This window comes from Bufo bufo, chromosome 2, assembly GCF_905171765.1.
Source record: "Bufo bufo chromosome 2, aBufBuf1.1, whole genome shotgun sequence".
Taxonomy (NCBI): Eukaryota; Metazoa; Chordata; class Amphibia; order Anura; family Bufonidae; genus Bufo; species Bufo bufo.
The window spans coordinates 431,413,814-431,436,568 of record NC_053390.1 but is presented as its reverse complement, the minus strand read 5'-3'; the positions used below and the strand labels follow the sequence as shown (position 1 = coordinate 431,436,568).

The 22,755-nt window shown below is 42.9% G+C and overlaps 1 protein-coding gene across 3 annotated transcripts in view; it reads left to right on the top strand.

The window, feature by feature from the left end:
• The window catches only part of ANO8 (anoctamin 8), a 126,342-nt gene that overhangs the window by 51,391 nt on the left and 52,196 nt on the right, over positions 1-22,755 (top strand). For all 3 annotated transcript variants that reach the window (XM_040417404.1, XM_040417403.1, XM_040417402.1), the window contains exons 4-9: positions 5,027-5,165; positions 6,431-6,527; positions 9,167-9,283; positions 19,716-19,843; positions 21,905-22,066; positions 22,210-22,362. In XM_040417404.1, coding sequence (XP_040273338.1) covers positions 5,027-5,165; positions 6,431-6,527; positions 9,167-9,283; positions 19,716-19,843; positions 21,905-22,066; positions 22,210-22,362 — 796 coding nt within the window. The remainder of the gene's footprint in view (positions 1-5,026; positions 5,166-6,430; positions 6,528-9,166; positions 9,284-19,715; positions 19,844-21,904; positions 22,067-22,209; positions 22,363-22,755) is intronic.

Sequence of the window (22,755 nt, the reverse complement as noted above, 5' to 3'; positions counted from 1 at the left end):
ATTTTTTTTTTAAATAAATCAAATAAACCATTAAATGGTTCTACTAGAAAGTACAACTCGCCCCCACAAAAAGCAAACCCTCATATAACTGTCGATGGAAAGCTAAAAAAGGTGGGGAGGGGAAAATGACAATGTTTTTGCTTTATCCTTAAGGTGTTAATGGTTACACCTGCTTTGACAGTTTACATCAGTAGGGGTATTGTCGTCCTAAAATCTCTCCATATGTTCAGCCACTCCACAATGAGAAGACATCTGGTAGTGGACATGGGTGGCGTATGCCTTTGATTCGTAGATTAACAAAATCATTCTAATTACGCTTTTGAAGACTCCTGTAAGAGGGAATAAAACCTAAATATTTGCTTTTTTTTGTAGTTCCGGTGTAGGAAAAGGAAAATGAAAAAATAAAAAATAAAATTTAAATTAAATGCCGCCAACACAATGACGTACACTAGGGGCAAAAACAATGGGGTCTGGGGCAAAAACAATGGGGTCTGTCGGGTTCTCATTATGGGTTGTCTTTCTGCCAGATAGAAAGCCTCTTTATACTGTGTCTTTTTTTGCTGGCATCTGCGACGGAGCCTCTTGACTGCAGATGTGAACCCGGCCTAATCCTGCTCGTCACTGAGAGGTAGAGCCAGTTGTATCTAGTCTAGACAGTTCTTCCTAAATTACAGAGCCAGGCACTTTGATTGACAGAGCCAGGCCTGATGATGTTTACCCTGCCTGGCACTGTCAATCAAAGTGTATTGAGAGCAGCAGTTGCAGAGAAAGTGGAGCCTCTAGGAGTAACGGCAATGCCCCCGTTGCTCCTAGAGGCTCATTTGCACATATTAAAACATAATTTTTCTCAGCAATTCGGGCACATATGAACATGGACCAACACAGATGCCTTCAGCTGCCAAGTGCACGTGTAACAGGTCAGCCAGTTTCATAGGTACAAATCTGCCGACAGATGCCCTTTAAAGAGGACCTTTCACCACTCGTAACATGTCTGATTTAATAGCTATATGCATTCCCCATGTAATAACAATTCTGGAGCATTTAGTCTTAAGGCTCTATGTTGTGCCATTCCTTTATTATTTCTACTAGAAATTATGAATGAATTGCTAGCAGTCTGCAGTAAGGGTACAGAGGGGTGGTAACCAGTTGGGGGGGTGTACCTGCACAGACTCACTCTATCCAATCAGTGCTGCCATTGTCAGACTGTGCAGGTACACCCCCCCACCCCCCCAACTGGTTACCTCCCCTCAGTACCCTTACTGCAGACTGCTAGCAATTCATTCATAACTTCTAGTAGAAATAATAAAGGAATGGCACAACATAGAGCCTTAAGAATAGATGCTCCAGAATTGTTATTCCATGGAGAACGCATGAAGCTATTAAATCAGACATTTCAGGGGTGGTGACAGGTCCTCTTTAAGGTTGATGAAGAATTGAAACATAAAATCCCAGATTTACTAAACCTATAAATGGTGTAAACTTAGACAGGCTCCAATTCCTTTAACGCAGGGGCTGAAGCTGGATGATAAATCGGTCTAACTCTAAACCAAGTATTGGCAGGCTTACTTTGAGAAAGAATTTACACCAGAATGTTGACGCAATTGTGGTGCAAAAAAGGCACATTAGACCACGTCTCTTTCCTGCAAAGCTCCAACCCCTTTTCAATAATCCCCCACCCCGTTTCGAGCAAGTAGGAAAAGTTAGAAAACACAGCAAAATCATGACAATTTGCACCACTTTTTAGACAGATTTTTGGTGCATACATGTTAGTAAATCTGAGCCAAAGTGTATTAGAAAGTTACAGAACGTCTCGTTGTATAAATATTCAGCAATCACCCTCTCAAGAGTGAGCATTGCAACAAGACACCAAATGGTCATTTCGCATCAACAAGGTCACTCCAAGAAGAAATTTCACCACATGCAGTTTCAATTCCTGCTGCACAAGCTCTTCTGAAGAACCACAGCTTTTACTGATTACTGTTTGCACATAGTAGGTTGCGGTGTCTCCACTGAAATTATGCAGCAAAGTATTGTACAATGAAAGTAAATCAGGTTTCAACAAATAGTTTAAAGGGAACCTGTCATCAACTTTATGCTGTCCATACTAACCGCAGCATAAAGAAGAGACAGGTGAGTTGATTTCAGCGGTCTGTCTTTTATAAGTTAAAAATAAGTGGTTGGCGAGAACCAACATCACAATCATTGCAGACTGGGCCTGGAAAAGAGTCCCGGCCACCTGAGAAGAGTCATGGTTATTCATGAATTCCTGCTCTCCAGCCACCTGCTGATGACTGACAGTCTTCTACCTAGTTTTCTCTCTTTCTCTCTGGTAGAGAACTGCCAATCATCAGCAGATGGGCAGGAGAGCAGGAGATTATGAATAACCAGGACTCTTCTCAGGTAGAGAACTGCCAATCATCAGCAGATGGGCGAGAGAGCAGGAGATTAGGAATAACCAGGACTCTTCTCAGGTAGATTTGACTCTTCAAGGCCTGGGCTGCAATGATTGATGCTGGTTCTCAGCAACCACTGACTTTTAGCTCATGACTGACACACCGCTGACATCAGCATTTCTGTCACTATTTTATACTGCCCTCAGTACGGTCAGCAGAAAGTTGATGACATGCTCCCTTTAAAGTATGCAATTTTAGACCTTACGCATTTTTAGATCTGCAGCCTGCTCGACCTGTTGCAGATTTTTGATGGGCATTTAACGCATTACAAACCAGTGTATGAATTCCATTGCTAAATCCCTCATTAAAAGCTCCAGTGTGTGAATTTAAAGGGGTTGTCTGGGTTCAGAGCCTAGCAGTCTTCTTGGTGATTTATCTGGCTCTGATGGGCGGGCTTTAGTACTGCCCTAGCTGTTTTTAGTGCCGGTAACTTCACAGGGCTCACTGCTAGGCTAAAGCCTCCGCCTAACTTGCCCATGGAGAGCCCCACATCTCCACAAAAAGCCCTTGCCCTGCATGGCATGGAGATCGTGGCATAGTTGAGTAAGAGTGAACTACTTTATTTTTCGCTTTATATACACACCTGATAAGACGTACCCCAGGTTTCATAGGAGGAGAATAAGAGAAAAATATTTTTCATCAGACCTCATATTAGATCCTCAGCTCAGACCCCCATATCAGATCCCCCCTCCCCATCAGATTTCCATATACCAGACCCCCATATCAGACCTCAGATCAGAGATAAAATAAATAAATTCACTTACCTCTCCTGCTCCGCTGCTACTCTTCAGGCCAAGCGGTCTCTGCAGCAGTCGTGCTCTCTCATCTTCTCCAGCCTGCACTGCATTGTCACCTCACTGCGTTCAGCGTCAGATCATAGTGTGCGCACTGTGTCATGACACTATACGCATTCAGGACAGTGCAGCGCGGCCCCAGGTAGGAAGACCAGGGACAGTGAGTACCGGAAGAACTTCCAGTGCTTCACTCCTTGCACCTACTGCATACTAGTGAGCACTTCCATAATGGAAGGGCTCACTAGTATTCGCTTTATAAGACTCACTCCTGCCCCCCTTCCCCACTTATGGGAGAAAAAGTGCATCTTATAAGGTGAAGAATACTGTAGATAACATGAAGTTATGATTTTCAACATCATTCTACAGCTACATGCAGTATAGTGTAGCTTTTATTTCTGTACTTATCTTAAAGGGGTATTCCTATCTGGGACATTAATAGCACATTGTTAGGGATGCGGATCCTACATCTGGCACCCGCTCCTATCTCCAGAAGTGGACCCCTGAAATCAACAGAGAATAGCCACGCATGTGCGGCCACCCTCCTTTCACCGCTTTGGGAGTTCCGAAAATCGTCTATTTTCAGCAGTCCCATAGCGGTGAATGGAGAAGTGGCCACGCTTGCTTGGTGTGCTCGCACTAGGCTATTTTTGGAACTCCCACAGCTATGAATGGAGAACACGCCATGCATGCAACATTGCACTCTCCACTTTGGGGGCCCACTTTTCTAGACAAGAGCGGGTCTCGGTGGTGGGACCCGCACCTATCTGACATTGATGGCAAATCTTAATGATGTGTACTAACAGACATAAGATAATTATGCATGTCACTTGTCAACCATTTGTGCTCAGTGTTCTTTTCAAGGGTGTTATTTCTGCTTTATAAGGCCCCATTCAGACGACCATATGGGTGCCATGCCTGTGACCGCAAACAGCGTCTCCACAAATCGCAGGCACCAGCCGCGCAAACTCTGTACTGTGATATGGACCCATTGTGTTTCCGTGGGCTTCCGATCTGTGCCTCCACACTCTTGCGGTTCACTGTTCCATTCAAGTGAATGGGTCCGCACCGCAGTATGGAGTTCACACGGCTGGTGCCCATGATTTGTGGAGCTGCTGTTTTTCGGTCCACAGCATGGGTACGGCAGCCATATGGTTGTGTGAATGGGGTCTAGCGGGGATCGGGGGAGCCGGATACTGTGTGCGGCAGCCTCGGTCCTCTTAATGATCTGAAGCTGCCACAGATATGTTCCTGTGGCGGGGCTCCATGGGAACATAGTGAAATTCCTATTGACTCTAATGCTAATGTATTGGAGTCTATGACCGAATCTAATGATTGCATGTTCAAGTTACCTAAAGGAACTTTCAAAAAGTGTAAAAAAAATAAATAAATCTCCGAAATCTAAATAAAACGGCATGCGAAAATACCCATACTATGTATATATAAAAATATTTATTCCACGTGTAAAAAAAAATATCGCTGATTTGCATTTTTTGGGTCGCTTCACCAAATTTTTTTTAATAAAACGTGATCAAAAGGTAATGCACACCCCAAAATGGTATCAATGAAATGTACAGAAAAAAGTGAAGACTTTCTGAATGCATTGAATATGCACCATATACTCACATATTGTATACTGGCTGGTATCGCCTACCATAACTGCAGAGCACACACGATTTATGACTTGCATACATTTTTTTTATAAATTTTTCCATATGCCACAAGGATACAGCAATTGGGAACTGGCTTCTTTACAGCAAATGAAACATGTCTGTATTGCAGTTTACTCCGCGGTGCGGAGGAGCTTGGACTTCGGAAGCCAGTGAAAGCAGAGTTTGGAGGTGGAACCCGTGTTTTTTCCTGTGAAGAGGACTACATTTATCAGAATATTGAAAATGAGTTGAATTTTTTCACATCTCAGGTACATTCTTCCAATTCATTTTTGGTGTGAGTGTGACAGTGTAGAAGGATATAGTGTGTGGCATATCTTTCCTTTGTGCTGTTTGACTAGATGTTTTATTTTGTTGTCTATAAAAGTTTTTACTCTTAGCTTATGCTGTGTTCACACATCTGCATTGAAGGCTCCTTAGGGGCCTCCGTTGCAGATTCTGTGAAAAAAAAATGGGATAAAATATATTGCAGTATTCTGTCCTGTTTTGGCTAGTAGAATGCCAGGTTGCCTGATAGAAACCTGATAGAAACTTGATGGATTTATTATAGTCAATGGATCCTTCGGGTGTCATTCATATCCATCATGTGAGTGATTCAGGGGCTATTTTCGTTGTTCTACTTGTATGACAATAAGGATGCTGATGTGAACGCTGCCTTACTCAAAATGTTGAAACTGACTCCTGGATTTGTTTTGCTCACACTGATCATAAAAAAGTAACTGGGACAGATTTATCATAGCCCATCACAGTACACAGGGCTATGATAACCAGGCGCACTGCTGAATGCTGTGCCTGATTTATGAAGAGGCATCCAGCAGTCCCTGGCTGGTGCAGATTTCAGTGTTCTTCTACGCCATGCCCCCTTTTCGGAAAAACAGCACTTGCGCAACATGTTTTGCGCAAGTGCCATTGAAAAATCGCAAGCGTGCAGTTTTCTACTTTTTCAATCCACAAAAGTGACATTTTTATGATAAATTTTCCCCACTGAGTCCAAAATTTTCTCTTTATTGCTCTAAAGCATCTAAATTTTTAAAGCAACTTCACAAATAGTCTTCATTAAAATTGCTTTTCGTTTGAGTCTCCCTAGTAACAGACTACAAATAAGCCCGGTGTAGTCTAATCCTGTAGTCCTACTCCCTTCCATCTGTCTCCTAATTCTTGCTAACCTTGTAGTCTGTTACTCTGCAGACAGTCTGTTAAGGACCTGTAGACACAAATTAGTCAAACTTTTTTATTTTTATTTTTTCAAGACCTATTTCAAAGTTGCATTACTTTTAAATTTAAGATGAACTGGGAAATCAGAAAAAATATAGTTGAGAAGGTGAGAATAGAACTAAACTACTAAGACCCCTCCACTTCCACTATGTCGGAAGTTTTGTTTCTTATTTTAATAATTCCATATGTAAATTTAATTGGTTATGTTGAATTGCTAGAAACATTGCTGAACATGTCCTGAAAAGCAGTATATTGTGGAACAGTTGGTATAATTTACATCATATATCCTATAATTTTAAAGGAACGTCAGAGCATCATCCGGTACTGGATGGAGAACCTCAGAGCTAAACAAGGAGAATCTTTGCACAATATTCACTTCCTGGAGGGCCAACCAATCAGTGAGTGAGCTTTTGTATCTTGTACTTTGTGTAAAAAATAGCAGCTTGGAATAAGTGCATCCAAAAAATTTAAGTGGAAGGGAATAACTTTCTGGGACCTGGTGTGATGGATTATAGTATGTCCCTAAGGGTACTGCCACACATTCAGGTTTTTATGCAGTTTTTAAAGACACAAAATCAGGTGTGAATCATAAAAGGATAGAAGGCATTAAAGGGGCTCACTGGGCTCTCCTATATTGATGACCTATCTTCAGGATAGGTCATCAATATCAGATCGGCGGAAGTCCGACACCTGGCACCCCCGCTGATCAGCTGTATGAGGAGACAGTGTGCGCGTGCCGTCTCTCTTCCTGCTCACCGCTACCTTGCGATAGATAGCAGCCATGAGCAGAAAAAAAAAAAAGGGAGACAGCATGGCACCTGAGGATAGGTCATCAATATAGAAGAGCCTGGAGAACCCCTTTAACGTCAAATGCTGCTTCTTTTTAAATCCATTCCTGGTTTTGGCTTCAAAAATTGCATGAAAAACTGACAGTGTGGCCAGTGTGGCTGAGACAACATGGCTTACTCTGCTGGATGTATACCCAGTTGCTTTCTGACAATACGGTCACCCCCACCTTCACATTGTGCAGACGGGTCCACGCACCAGTAGCATCAACCCATCTTTCAGGGTGAGAAGTTCCTTGAGCCCACCAGAGCAAATGATTCTGAGGGCCTGTCCTCATGTATGCAGGGCAAGTGCATGTCCACTTAGTAATTTTTGTTTTTATGGCACATGCAGGACTTTCCATCAGTAAGGTTTAACAGGATTTCTGGTTCTAGTTGGACATAGACCTCAAAGGGCCTCTGTGCAAGAAGAGTATTTGGAACTCTTTTATGAATCCAGTTTGTTGAGAGTGAGGTGCTCATCATAGGGCTCGTTTCTAGAAAGATATTTAAAGATGTACCAACCTCTCTTCCGGATTTCTATCCACCAATATCGGCTATAACAGATAACAACTCTTTACATGCAATGGAGTAGTCCTTGTTAGATGGCAGTGGCCCACTTTTCTTACTGCAGCTGCACAGGCTGCATATGCATTATGTCCATTTCTGAGGTTATTACTCTCAAAATCAGCTGCAAATGAGATGAGTCTTCTGCCATACCTTTGAGGCCCTGTTGTATTATGGGACTATTATTGTTTCAGTGCTTGGGCCCACTGGAGGATCCTCTGGTGGGCCAGTGCCAACACCGAGTAATATTAACCCCTTCCCAACAGTGCAATTTATTTATTTTTTGTTTTTGCATTTTTATTTTTCACTCCCTGCCTTCCTGGAGCCATAACTTTTTTTATTTTATTGTTTCATTCACTTAGCCGTATGTTGTCGTATTGTGTTTTTATTTTTTTGAGAGACAAGTTGTAATTTCTAATGGCACCATTTCATATTGCATAGGATGTAGTGAAGCTAGAAAAAAAATGACAAATGGGGTGGAATTGGAACAAAAATGCAATTCCATCACTGCCTGCTGTACCCCTGGACCACCAACACCCTACCCTAACCCGATAGCAGCATCTCTGCTCCCTATACTGGGTTAACCCCTGCAACCCTGTGTCTGTGGCCTGCATTTACCCTTGCAGCGCCACCGTAAACCCTCCGTTCATAGGAATAGTTTTTAGTCCAGGTTGGGTGGACTGCTAATGTATGTATGTGTGTGTACTGTATAGTTAGTTTGTGGGTGGAACTTAGAATTGAATAGTGTATTTAGTGCTGTATTTATAGTACTGTATTGTTAGTGCTTTGTGTACTGTACTATAATAAATATTGTGTGTTATTTGTACCTACTGTGTAACGTGTGGTTACTAGCGGTAGTTAGTTCAGTAAGGCGCATGCAGCTAGTTTAGTGAATAGCGTAAGGCAAAGTGAAAGTATACTGTTATTAATATAAAGGTATAAATAGGCGGAGTCATCGGTAGACAGCTCCTCCTATTTATGAATATTAATTATTGATATTTGCATAAATATAGGTAATTAATATTCCCCCTTGACAAAAACTTCATTTTTCTCAGTAATGTGGGCACATATGAACATGGGACCAAAACGGATGCCTTCAGCTGCCAAGTGCACATTTAACAGGTCAGCCAGTTTCATAGGTACAGAACTGCTGACAGATGCCCTGTAAGTGCTCTTTGTACCAGTTTACCTTATCTGTACTTGGTTTAAATAAAAACTAATACATGCTGATGCAAACTAGTTTCCCAAATAATTTGTGACCCATTACATTTTATATGCCTTTATTTTCTAACTTGCCCTGGACTGACTGTTGGGACAGCCACCAGTCCCAAGAAGAGGGTTTGCAGTCCCCTTTTCGTAGTGTAGAAGTGGATGCACATGCATATTCCTTTCAGTTATAGTCTTATTGGAGATTTGTATACAGCCAAGTGCTCCAGTTACACAATGTCTTTTGTGCACCTACTTCTTTGAGGATGGGAGACCAGGAAACGCCATTCTCAGGATCAGTGATGGCCCCAGCAACCGGGCCCCTAGACAGATCAAACTTTTACAACAAATCAAACGTAGTTACCATAAATTACTTTCATCATTTGTATAAACGATATGATATTTTGTTGTCTTAGCTATTCTGTATATCATATTTTTAGTCCCAGAGCTTGCAGCCCGTGGAGTTATCCAGCAGATTTTTCCTGTGCATGAACAGAGAATCCTGAGCCGTCTCATGAAGTCCTGGGTCCAGGCGGTGTGTGAGAGACAGCCCCTAGGTAAGGAGTCATCTTGCGAATCGATGAAAGATGAACTTTGTGCATGGCATTCTGTTCTCACTTGTTCTAAAATAGCTTATGCCCATAAAAACACCGCTGGGGCCTCATTTATCAAAACCGTCTTGGCTACCCATAGCAACCAATCAGAACAATGCTTTCACTTTTTCAGCACAGTTTAAAGGGGTTGTAATATTGATTCATGACCTATCCTCAGGATACGTGTAGGTCGTCAATATCAGGTTAGCAGGGGTCCGATTCCTGGCACCCCCACTGATCAGCTGTTTGAAGGGATGCAAGCGCTGCATGCTGTCTCCGCCATAGTAGCGGTGCAGTGTGATTATAGCGTTCTCTCCCATTACCTTAAATTGGACACGCAGTTGTAATTGCACTGCGCTTCTGCAAAGGAGACTATTTTGAAGAGGCCGCAGAGCTCACAGAAGCATCGTGACCCCTTCAAACAGATGGGCAGGGTGTCTCTGGTGAGCTACAAAGATAGTTTTACTATTAGACAGTCTTGATAAATGAGGCACATATGCTTTATTTTCTTGTCTGTGTCCCCTCTGTCTCGTTTTACATTGTACTCTCGCCTATTGCGTGCACCTTCTCAGTATCACTAGTAGTCAGTGATTGAGTTTTCTAATTAGCTGGCTGGTGCAGGCAAGCACTTTTTTGGTCTGTACATCATTTTTCACGTGCTTTGAATTATTGAAGAAATAGGAACTTCAGAGAAGCTATTACTTACAACGTAGAAACTTCTCTCTGCCATCCATTCCCATATGAATATAATGAGCTTTCCCAGGACAAAGACGCCCCTTGTTCACACATACTTACAGGCTGTTCGAGATGTTTGGCATGATTATGCTGTGCCACCAACACTTGCAGATGTCATCTTGTCGAATGGGAGTATAAAAATGGCACAAAGGCAAAAGGAATGCTGCTTACATTTATAGCTTTGTGGCAAGCTTAAAGCGGTTATCCGGGAATTGGATATTGATGGCCTATCCTCAGGATAGGTCACCCATATCAGATCAGTGGAGATCCAACACCCAGGACCCCTGCGAATCAGCTGTTGGAGGAGGAGGCTGGGAACTGTGAGCGCGTCACGTGGCCTAGGCACAGTTCAGTCCCATTTAACTTAATGGGACGTTTTCACATAGTAGGATGACCATTTAGGGTGATACTTTACTGTGTACAGGGTCAGCTGAGGGCAGGAGATTTAACTTTAATACTGGGCCATTTACCCCTTCCTGACCAGACACTTTGAGTTCTGGTTATTTAAAGGGGTTCTCCGGGAATTAAGAAAATGAAAATACTTATTTGTTTATTATAAATATATTCCCAAATACCTTTCATTAGTTAAAATGGCTCGTTTTGTCTAAGGAGCAATCATTAGGAGAAATAAAATGGCCGCCTTCCTATTAGTACACACAAAACCTGTCCTAATTACACAGTAGGACAAGTTACTTCACAACACTGAGCTAAAAAGCTGCCTCATCCTCCTCTCTGCTCTACTTGTCAAGGATTATGATCCTGAATACAGTTTAATATGATCTTCAGCTGGATCTCTGTAGGAATGGAGTTCATGAGGAGACATGAAGTATGGAGAGGACGGACAGGACACACTGTGGTAATGGAGACTGCATACAACTGCTGCTGCACATTATCCGCATCACCCTCCTCCTCCTCTCTGTACTTTGTCTCCTCATGAGCTCCATTCCTACAGAGCTTCAGCTTAAGATCTTATCAGCTGTATTCAGGATCATAATCCCTGACTAGGAGAGCAGGATGAGGCAGCTCTTTAGCTCAGTGTTATGAAGTAACTTGTCCTTCTGTGTAATTAGGACAGGTTTTGTGTGTACTAATAGGACAGCGGCCATTTTATTTCTCCTAAAGATTGCTCCCTAGAGTCTAGGGCCTAGACAAAACGAGCCAATATAACTAATAAAAAGTATTTGGGAATATATTTATAATAAAAAAATAAGTATTTTCATTTTCTTAATTCCCAGAGAACCCCTTTAACCTCTTTCTAACGCAGCCATTTTCTTTTCATTTTCGCTTTTTACTCCCAGCCTTCCAAGAGCCATAACTTTTTTTTTTTTTTATTTGTGTTCACATAGCCATATGAGGCATCACTTCCCAGAGACTTTCATAATCTATGACATTTCTCTGACCGTAAACTCCCACTCATTGCCACTGCCTCAGCGTGTACACACCCTACTGTACTGTTTGTACAGGCAATAAAGGAAGGAATTGTGTCTACAGTATTTCGTCCCTTAGGAAACTTTTTTTTTATCTAAAAAATAGATAGCTACATTAAAAGAATAATAAACACAATGGGGCTCAGTTTGTGCCAAAAAAACTGGCCTACGTGCAGTGTTGGACTGAGATTCCTATAGCCCACTAGTAAAATAAATTCTGGGGGGCCACTGTACAGCTACTTGCAAATATTAACTGATGTCGAGTCACAAATTCCTAAAACTGAACCAACATGTATTCTTTTTCAGTAGTATCTTGCTGTTAAGTCCTAGCCTCTTGATTGACTCTTGCCTTGAACTATGGCTCTCTTAGCTCTGTAAGATGGGAATAAGTGCTCACACAGCATCAGTCCTTTGGAAGCACTGGAGCAATTCAACACCAAAATGAACCAGGGGGCTACCAGACATGTCTAAAACACTTAACCCAGCGAACCCTACTGGTTATGGGGTTCAGAAGCGGGACGGATGGTTACTGCTCCTCTTCTAACAAAGTTGCATTGGCAGAAAAGGCTTCAATTTTCATGACGGTATTAGAATTGGACCTCCAATGATTGACAGAGTGGCTGTTTCTGATGAGTCGTGTTTTCTGCTTCATCGATCGGATGGACCAGGGGCGTAACTAGAAGTGACTTGGCCCCACAGCAAATATTTGTAAGGGCCCCCCCAGCACGCTTCGCACCTCCCTCCTCCTGTGTAAACCCCCACTCCTTTGGCACAGTGTAGGTATACTGTATATTGTGGGGCACAGTGTAGCGGTATACTGTACATTGTGTGGCACAGTGTAGGCTATATGTGTATAACATAAACATATTTCATATGAAAACTTAGTTACTTGACGCCACTTCCACACTTTGGTCGGGGGGCTCGGTGGAGCTGATGTTGTGCTTTATCCTAATGAGAAAGATTTCATAATAAGGATTTGGAGAAGGGGCAGAGAGATAGCAGAGCAGGGAGAGGCTGGTGCTGCTACTAGGGGCTCATACCATGGGGGAGTAATAAAGCCCACCATAATGCCCCCCCCAGTAGAAATAATTCTCCTTTATAATGTGACAGTGCAAAAATACCCCCTTGTAATGCCCCCAGTTGAGCTAATGTCCCCATAGTGCCCCCATAATGTCCCAGTATAAAATATCCCTATATAGTGCCCCCAGTAAATTCCCCCATAGTGCTCCTCTCCCCCGTTCCAGATAGTCCCCCCCAGCCCCATATATAGTGCCCCAGTAGATGCCCCTCAGTGTCCGGCCTCTGATAGGCTGCCGGCCTAGTGTCCCCCATAATGCCCCCTAATAATGTGCCAGTAAGTGTCCCCAAAGATGCCCCCCATCATGTGCCAGTATCAAGTGCCTCTCTCCCCCCCCCCCCACATGTCCCAGTATCATAGTGCCATCTCCCATCCCCCCAATGTGCCAGTATCAAGTGCTTCTCTCCTTCCCACCCCCCATGTGCCAGTATCATAGTGCCAACCCCCCCCCATGTGCCAGTATCATAGTGCCTCTCTCTCCCCCCCATGTCCCAGTATCAGTGCCATCCCCCCCCCCCCCCAAAAAAAGTGGCAGTATCAAGTGCCTCTCCCCCCCCATGTGCCAGTATCAGTGCCAAACCCACCCATGTGCAAGTATCAAGTGCCAAACCCCCCCCCCCCCCCACATTCCAGTATCAAGTGCCTCCCCCCCCCCCCCATGTGCCAGTATCAGGTGCCAGCCAAACCCCCCCCCCCCCCCCCATGTGCCAGTATCGGGTGCCAACACCCCTCCCCCATGTGCCAGTATCAAGTGCCTCCCGCTCCCCCCATGGCAGTAACAGTCGGGTATTAAAAAAAATAAAATAAACACTTATACTTACCTCCATGTCAGCGATGCGATGCAGCCTCTTCCTGTGTCCCGCCCTGTATGTCCATATATGGAGTCAGTGCTTGTATTTCAGAAAAGTTTCTGCTGGGATTTGAACCCACGACCTTCTGTATCAGAGGCAAAGCACCTAACCACACGGCCATAAGAGCTGCCTTGCTGCTGACTGAAAAAATATGAGACTTCTACTGTTATAGCTGGCTAAGTCTACATCTATACACAACACACCCAGCTGCCCCAACACACCCAGCACTGCTATATCTCTATATGACAGCTGTCCCAGCACACTCAGCTCTGCTATATCTCTATATATGATAGCTGCCCCAGCACACCCAGCTCTGCTACATCTATATATCTCTAAGTATTCAGTAGATAGATATATATAGAGAGATAGCAAAGCTGAGTGTGCTGGGGCAGCTGTCATGTGTATAGATGTAGCAGTGCTGGGTGTGTTTTGGCAGCTGTCATGTGTATAGATGTAGCAGAGCTGGGTTTGCTGGGGCAGCTGTCATATATAGAGATATAGTAGAGCTGAGTGTGCTGGTGCAGCTGTCGTGTATTAGATGTAGCAGAGCTGGGTGTGCTGGGGCAGCTATCATATATAGAGATATAGCAGAGCTGAGTGTGCTGGGACAGCTGTCATATAGAGATATAGCAGTGCTGGGTGTGTTGGGGCAGCTGTCATGTGTATAGATGAACACTTAGCCAGCTATAACAGTAGAAGTCTCATATTTTTTCAATCAGTTGCAATGCAGCCCTTATGGTTGTGTGGGTAAATGCTTTGCCTCTGATACATGGAGGTTGTGGGTTCGAATCCCAGACACATCAGGAGACCAGTAATATTAGATCACATTAGCGAGGGGGCCTGGTCCGCTGCCACTGTGAAGGGGCCCTGAACATTAAGACAAGAATCGATCATATTTAACTAACTTGAAAACTGTCACACACTCTGCCGGGGTGCCGGGCCCCTTGGCAGCCCGGGCCCCGAAGCAGCCGCTTCCCCTGCTTCCCCGGTAGTTACGCCACTGGGATGGACTTTGGCATGTCAGAAGGGAAACATCAGAGAGCAAACACGTTGCAGCTGTTGCTAAAAGAACACAAGCTGGTGGTGGCAGCCATATGGTGTAGGAAATGTTTTTGTGGCATTCTCCAGGCCCACTTATCCATGTGCAAGGCACTCTCAACCAATTTGGGTATGAATCCATCATTGCAGATCACATACACCCATACATGTGGCATGTCCCACGCCTAGAAATGTCTGACATTGGTTAGAAGACCATGACCAAAACTTCCAAGTATTACCCTGGCCCCCTAATTCTTCAGACTTGAACACAATTGAGCATCTGTGGGACCACCTCGATCGTTGTTTGCTCTATGGATCCTCCCCCACACACCCTCTAGCAGCTGTGGGATGCACTGCAGTCAGCATGGCTCCAGATACATGTGACCACCTAATAGGACCTTATTAAGTCACTCCCATTCCATCTAGCTATTGTCCGTGCTGCACGCGGCGGTTACTCTGGATATTAGCTGGTGTTCATGTTCATAATAATATGACAGTGTAATCTAACCAATTTATTATGTGGACACATAGGCTGTCTGAGATGGTGTATGCTGCCTATTTGTTTGTAGTGCAGCCAGTGTACTATGCTGTGCATTGCTCAAAGGGTCACCAGTGGATTCACCCTGGGCTAGTCTGAGCCTGCCTAATATATATATATATATATATATATATATATATATATATATATATATATATATATATATATATATATATATATATAATAATTTTTTTATATTTTTTTATTATGATTATTATTTATTATTTTTTTACCTTTCTAGACAAAAGACGTGGCTTAGGGCTCTTTCACACTTGCGTTGTTTTGTTCCGGCATAGAGTTCCGTCGTCGGGGCTCTTTGCCGGAAGAATCTTGATCAGGATTATCCCCATGCATTCTGAATGGAGAGAAATCCGTTCAGGATGTCTTCAGTTCTGGACCGGAAGGTTTTTTGGCCGGAGAAAATACCGCAGCATGCTGCGCTTTTTGCTCCGGCCAAAAATCCTGAACACTTGCCGCAAGGCCGGATCCAGAATTAATGCCCATTGAAAGGCATTAATCCGGATCCGGCCTTAAGCTAAACGTCGTTTCGGCGCATTACCGGATCCGACGTTTAGCTTTTTCTGAATGGTTACCATGGCTGCAAGGACGCTAAAGGTCCTGTTTGCCATGGTAAAGTGTAGTGGGGAGCCGGGGAGCAGTATACTTACCGTCCGTGCGGCTCCCGGGGCGCTTCAGAGTGACGTCAGGGCGCCCCACGCGCATGGTTGACGTGATCGCATGGAGCGCCCCGGGAGCCGCACGGACTGTAAGTATACTGCTCCCCCGCTCCCCACTACTACTATGGCAACCAGGACTTTAATAGCATCCTGGCTGCCATAGTAACACTGAACGCATTTTGAAGACGGATCCGTCTTCAAATGCTTTCAGTTCACTTGCGTTGTTACGGATCCGGCGGGCACCTCCGGCAAATGGAGTACACGACGGATCCGGACAACACAAGTGTGAAAGAGGCCTTAGAAAGAAGGGTGTATGGCATGGAGGGAAGTAGTATGGTAAAAAATGCAGCAACACAAAGGCAAAAATTTGCTGCAAACTAAGCCAACCAATCGGTGGTGTATAGTTAGGCAAACATATCTTGCAGTGCACCATATTTATCATACAGTGTGATTCACTCTGATTAATTTGGTGCTTCTTGAGACTGCCTGGTCTAAACTTACTTGAAATATTAAACAAAATTAATATCCGGAAAGCTTTCTCTAAACGGTAGCTAAGACATTGGGGAAACACCAGTCTTAAGCCTTATGCAGACGTCCGTTGAAGACGGTCCGTGAGATACCGGACTGGCATCCTCCTGAGTGCAGGAGCGCACAGCGTCGTTGGTTGCTATGATGCTGTGTGCTTCGTGCCACCGCTGCTGTACAGCAATACAAGTGCATTACAGTACAGCACGGACGTCTGCATGAAGCTTTAGTATAAAGTCCGTCAGCACAGACTACACTAAATTAAAGAGACACAAGAGCTTAATAAACTAGGCAATCTCCAGGCAGTCCATGCTCAAGATATTTAAATCTACACTCTTTGGCACTCCAGCTGCTTTGAAACTATGACTCCCAACATGCACACGTACTTGGTTGTTCTTGTAGCTCCCTTACTGATGAAAGGAAGAGTCTGTGAGATGTAGTTTCAGAATAGGTGAGTGATCCCTGCTCTAGGAGCTGGAGTAGATCTGAACTACCAGTTTCTGCCGTCAATAATGGTTTTATCTGTTAGGCTATGGAGGACACTCCCCTCCCGCTAAGGCCTACTCAGTTTTCTTGCCACTTTTGAAACATGGCAATGGAAGTGAAAAATGTGCATGGCACGCCCTGTAATTAGTTTTTTGTTTACCCCATAGTAGTGGCCAAAAACTGGCCAAAAACTGTTGATTGTTCATCGTTGGGTTTAGGCATATTGGTATATCTAAGCACAAATAATGTCTTCATTTGAAGAAAACATTCTGGATATTTTTGCGGGAAGGGTCAGGACAAGAACATTTTCTTTTTGAACTGTTTTGTGCATATTTAAGGTGCAGCTGTCAACGCTGTGGAATTGCATGGAACATCTGAGGCTTTTACAGGAGCAGCAAAGTAGATTACATTTTACCACAACTCATCCAGACACTTGATTTAAAATTTACAGCATGTCAATATATGTTGCGGATTTCACTCTTTGCAATGCAACCTGTGAAATCTGTGACAAATCTGCAGCATTTACATGACAAAGTCCACAGCAGAATCCCCACCATTTGGAAGTGTGTCCGTTCCTTAATGGCTATGTACACCTTTGGGGGGACAATTCATTTTTTTAATTTTTTTTTTATTAGTGCATTGTACTCATTATGAGCTATAAATCTTGGTCTTTATTAAAAATATGGAGCCCTTTCCTCTGTACAGAGCTGAGATGCTCTATTAGCAGAATCTCAATTTTCTCTCTGCTCCATCAGATAGCTAGCTGACAGGAGGCTCCTTATATCTGCTCTCAGACCTTATAAACACATTAAAACTCTGATAAGAATGTGGCTTAAATAAATGTTTGACCTTTTTATAATTTAGAGATTTATTAGATGACTGGCACAAAGTGAAAGTAGGATTCACACTACTAGAAAAACGCTTTCTGATAGAACGGGTCAATATTTTTAATAAAGACCAATTGAAAAAAATAATTTTTAGCCCCAAATGAGGAAAATGCAATCATAAAGAAAAAAATTGCCCCCAAAGGTGTACATAGCCTTTAAAGAAATTGGACTGACACCGTATCAGCCAGATCCACCTGAGGTTCTAAGGGGTTGGCATCGTGAGTGCCAATACAGTTCTCAAATGAGCACTGTGTTTAGTACTTGGACCCAAATGCTGGAAGAAAGCTTCTGTATTCATGTTAATGTGGTGAAACTGGCACAGCATTACCTGTGTCCTTCCAGCATTTTCCTGCATGCAGAGTATCGCCAGCAGTAATCCAACCTATTCAGATAAAAAAGAAAAAAATATTAGGTATCTTAGTAAAGTGCTACTTTACTATACTTAGTCGCCTATACTAAGGATAGTTTATCAAAACGAAATTGTGGGGGTCTGAGACTCAATAGCCTGCAATCGGCTGTTGAAGGTGCCACAGCATTGAGATGAGCGCTGCCTCTTCATGAATTACATTGGTCTGTACTGAACAACGCCATATTTTTCATAGCAGTTGTGTTGTTCATTTGAAAGCTGCATTACCAAGCAAAGCCACTACAAAAAGTAGCTGCTCGGCGGGGGTGTTGAGATTTGGACCCCCGCCAATCTAATTACTGATGACCTATTCTAAGAATAGATCATCAGTTTATAAAACCTGAATAGCCCCTTTTAAGCTTTATGCAAAATATAGACAAGGCAGCACTCCCGTCTTGGTGAAAAGATACGTGGATCCTTTAATAGAACCAATGCAACGTTTCAGCTCATCTCAATCGAGCCTTTGTCAAGCAGTGATAACAGTGCTCAATACAAATATATATATATATATATATATATATATATATATATATAATCTAATCTATCCATACAAAAGTGATCATGATTATACAATAATAAAATCAATCAAGAAATAAACATGATTATATGTGCAAAATACAGTGATAATCCATAAATCTCATGTCAGACTCCTACCTCTGAGGTTACATGATCATAAGTGTTCAATAACAAATAAGTGAAATGTTCCATGTCTAAATGGTAAAACAGATGTTAATATGACTCATTAGTAATAATAAAGTGCATATGTGGCAATAAATCACAACTACGCCAGTGTATTTAATGTTGAGGCCCTCACCCTCCATCATACAACCCACGTGGTAATGGTTCGGCGTCCTGTGGTGACTCATGCGCCTGCATCGGCGCAACAACATCATCAGGGCTAGGGAATCACCCGAAGTTGATGGAAACTCTCTATTGCGCATGTTGACGTGTGTGCACATGGTAAACGTCAGAGTCCCTATGCAAGTACATTGAATGGAACTCCCTGTGTAGACCAAGTTGACCACGCATGTCCTAACCGCATCCATAATATTCAAGCGGTAACCATGGGTACATGATAAATAAAGAATATTAAAGGGTTACTCAATTAACCAGTGTGTACTATGTATCTATTGTGTTTCACTTATTCTCATAGATATGCAAATGGGGATCCAGGGCGTATTCAGGAGAAGCACTTGATCGTCAGTAGTCAACCAAGGGCCGCGCTTTCATCTGGCAGGGATCGGGTGCGAGGGCACTGGTGCTGCCCTCGACCCTAAACTCCCTGCAACCCTTCAGATGAGATAATTCTATGAACACGGGATCACGTACACAATGAAAACCAATGTGTATGGAAATCTCTAGAGGAGAACATTGTGGATTTTTATCCAGAATCCTCTCAAGAACTTTTGCACCTGGCAAACTAAGTAGTGCCGCTATTTGCTTTTCATTACCCTTTAAGCTTTAGCTATGAGAGTAATGCCTCATTCACAAAGTCAGTGTTCGGTCAGTGATTTCCATCAGTGATTTTGAGCCAAAACCAGCTGTGGCTCTAAACACAGAACAGGTGCAGATCTTTTCGTTATACCTTATATCTGTGGAGGCTCCAATTCGGGTCTTGGCTCACAATCACTGATGGAAATCACTGACCAAAACACTGATATGTGAATGAGGCTTTATACAGCAGTTGTTCTAGAGTAGAAGTGTACAGTCATTAGCAATGTTTCAGTTTTTGTATGTTTTCTTTGCAGATGAAATTTGTGAGTATTTTGGGGTGAAGATTGCCATGTATTTCTCATGGCTGGGGTTCTACACCTCATCACTGGTTTATCCAGCTGTCTTTGGCATGATGCTTTGGTTCTTCACTGAATCTGACCAGGTGAGTGGCCTCCTTGAGGAATAATATTTTGTTGTTGTTGCAAAGTTAAGTATTATGATCATTATGTTGGTGGTTGTTAGGTTGTGTACCTTTACTTATGACATCTAGTAAGCAGATTGCTATGAGCTATTAATATTTTACAATGTTTAATTGCATGAGATCTCATGAGGTGCCAGAAATTTGCTTCTCGTGACTACTGGTATACATTTGGCCGTAAAGGTTAATGGATGCGCAGAGGAAAATGTTTGAATATCTTTTTTGGTATTCATGCATACACGGAGAGCATAAACGTGATGTGAACAGGACCTCAGTTAATTGGGTTTTCCAATAAAAAATATATAAGAAAACAAAGGCAGTCTGTTAGGCGTGCTTACAGAAGAGAACGCCTATCATCCAGACAGTCCTAAATGACTTAATATATGCCTATAACTTGTAGATTTTACTTACCAAAACTTTGTGTACATTTGTGGACCATTTCTAGGAATGTACACGTACAGAATAATACAGTCCTGATAAAAGTTTAAGACCACTTGAAAAATGGCAGAAAATCATATTTAGCATGGCTGGATCTTAACAAGGTTCCAAGTAGAGCTTCAACATGCAACAAGAAGAAATGGGAGTGAGACAAAACCTTTTTTGAGCATTCAATTTAATGAAAACAACAATTAAACTGAAACGGGCTGTTTTTCAGCTGATCAAAATTTTAGGACCACATGCTTTTAAAAGGCCAAATCTTTGCAAAGATGTGGATTCATTGTCATTTTCTGTCAGGTAGTCACATGTGATGGCAAAGGCAAAAAAAACTCTCCCTTTTTGAACGTGGTCGGGTTGTTGAACTGCATGAGCACGGTCTCTCACAGCGCGCCATCGCCATCTTAAATGAAGTGAAGTGGAAGACCCATCAGCATGAGCCGGAGGATCCAATTGGCTGTCCGTCAAGACACTGGACGATCCTCGACCCAAATTAAGGCGCTGACTGCAGCCCCATAACCATCAGACGGCATCTGAGACTGAAGGGCTTCAAAAACAAAAAACGTCTTCAAAGACCTCGTCTCCTTGAACGCCACAGAACTGCTCGTTTGGACTTTGCAAGAGAGCACCAAACATGGGACATTCAAAGGTGGAAGAAAGTTTTATTCTCTGAGAATTTTTTTTACCTTGATGGTCCTGATGGTTTCCAACATTACTGGCATGACAAGCAGATCCCACCTGAGATGTTTTCTACACGCTACAGTGGAGGGGGCGCCATAATGGTCTGGGGTGCATTTTCGTTCAGTGGAACAATGGAGCTTCAGGAAGTGCAGGGGCGTCAAACGGCCGCTGGCTATGTCCAGATGTTGCAGAGAGTATTCCTCATGACTGAGGGCCCTCGTCTGTGTGGTAACGACTGGGTTTTTCAACAGGACAACGCTACAGTACACAATGCCCGCAGGACAAGGGACTTCTTCCAGGAGAATAACATCACTCTTTTGGCCCATCCTGCGTGTTCCCCTGATCTAAATCTAATTGAGAACCTTTGGGGATGGGTGGCAAGGGAAGTTTACAAAAATGGACAACAGTTCCAGACAGTAGATGGCCTTCGTGCGGCCATCTTCACCACTTGGAGAAATGTTCCCACTCACCTCAAGGAAACGCTTGCATCAACGAATTTTTGAAGTGATAAACAATAACGGCGGAGCTACTCATTACTGAGTTCATGTTTGGAAGTTAGATTTCTGTTTAGGGGGGGTTTAGTTTTTTTTGGAGGTGTGGTCCTAAACTTTTGATCAGCTGAAAAACAGCCTGTTTCAGTTTATTCGTTGTTTTCATTAAATTGAATGCTCAAAAAATGTTTTGTCTCACTCCCATTTCTTCTTGTTGCATGTTGAAGCTCTACTTGGAACCTTGTTAAGATCCAACAATGTAAAATATGATTTTTTGCCATTTTTCAAGTGGTCTTGAACTTTTGATCAGGACTGTATAATGGACTTATTTTTCTTTTTTTATGTGTATGTATGACTGCAATAAAAAAAAAAAAAAACAATGAACCTGAGTACTGTGTCTTCTGTTTGTCTTTTTCAGACTAGTCGTGACATCTGCTGTGTAGTCTTTGCGCTCTTCAACGTAGTTTGGGCTACTTTGTTTCTAGAAGGTTGGAAACGGAGAGGAGCAGAGCTAGCCTACAAGTGGGGGACATTAGATACCCCTGCTGAATTCATTGAGGAGCCAAGACCACAGTTCAGGGTAAGTGATAACAGTGCGATTTCTAACCACGTTTGGTGTCCGGACACCTTTGCCTAGTATTAGCAATAATGTGAGTCATTTGTTGCATACAGTTTTATACTGTCAATGGCATTTTTTTTTTCTTTATTCATAATCTTCAATAGGGTGTCAAGAGAATCAGTCCAGTGACCAATTGTGAGGAGTTCTACTATCCCCCATGGAAGCGCCTCCTATTTCAGTCCTGTGTCAGTTTGCCTGTCTGCATGTCCTGTCTCTGCTTCGTCTTTGTTGTGATGCTTGCTTGCTTTGAGCTGCAGGTAAGTGAATCTTAAACTCTCTCAACCGTTCATCACTTCATAAGAGCTCAGTTAACACATCAATCTGCCATGTCTTAGAGGTGACATTAAGCGTCTACACTGCAGCAAGTAAAAAAAAAAAAAGTTTGTGTCACTAGAGAAATACAGTATCTCACAAAAGGGAGTCCACCCCTCTCATTTTGGTAAATATTTAATTATATCTTTCCATGAGACAACACTGAAGATCTGATACTTTGATACAATGTAAAGTAATCAGCTTGTATAACAGTGTAAATTTGGTGTGCCCTCAAAATAACTCAACACAGCCATTAATGTCTAAACCACTGGCAACAAACGTGAGTACACCCCTAAGTGAAAATGGTCAGATTGTGCCCAAAGTGTCAATATTTTGTG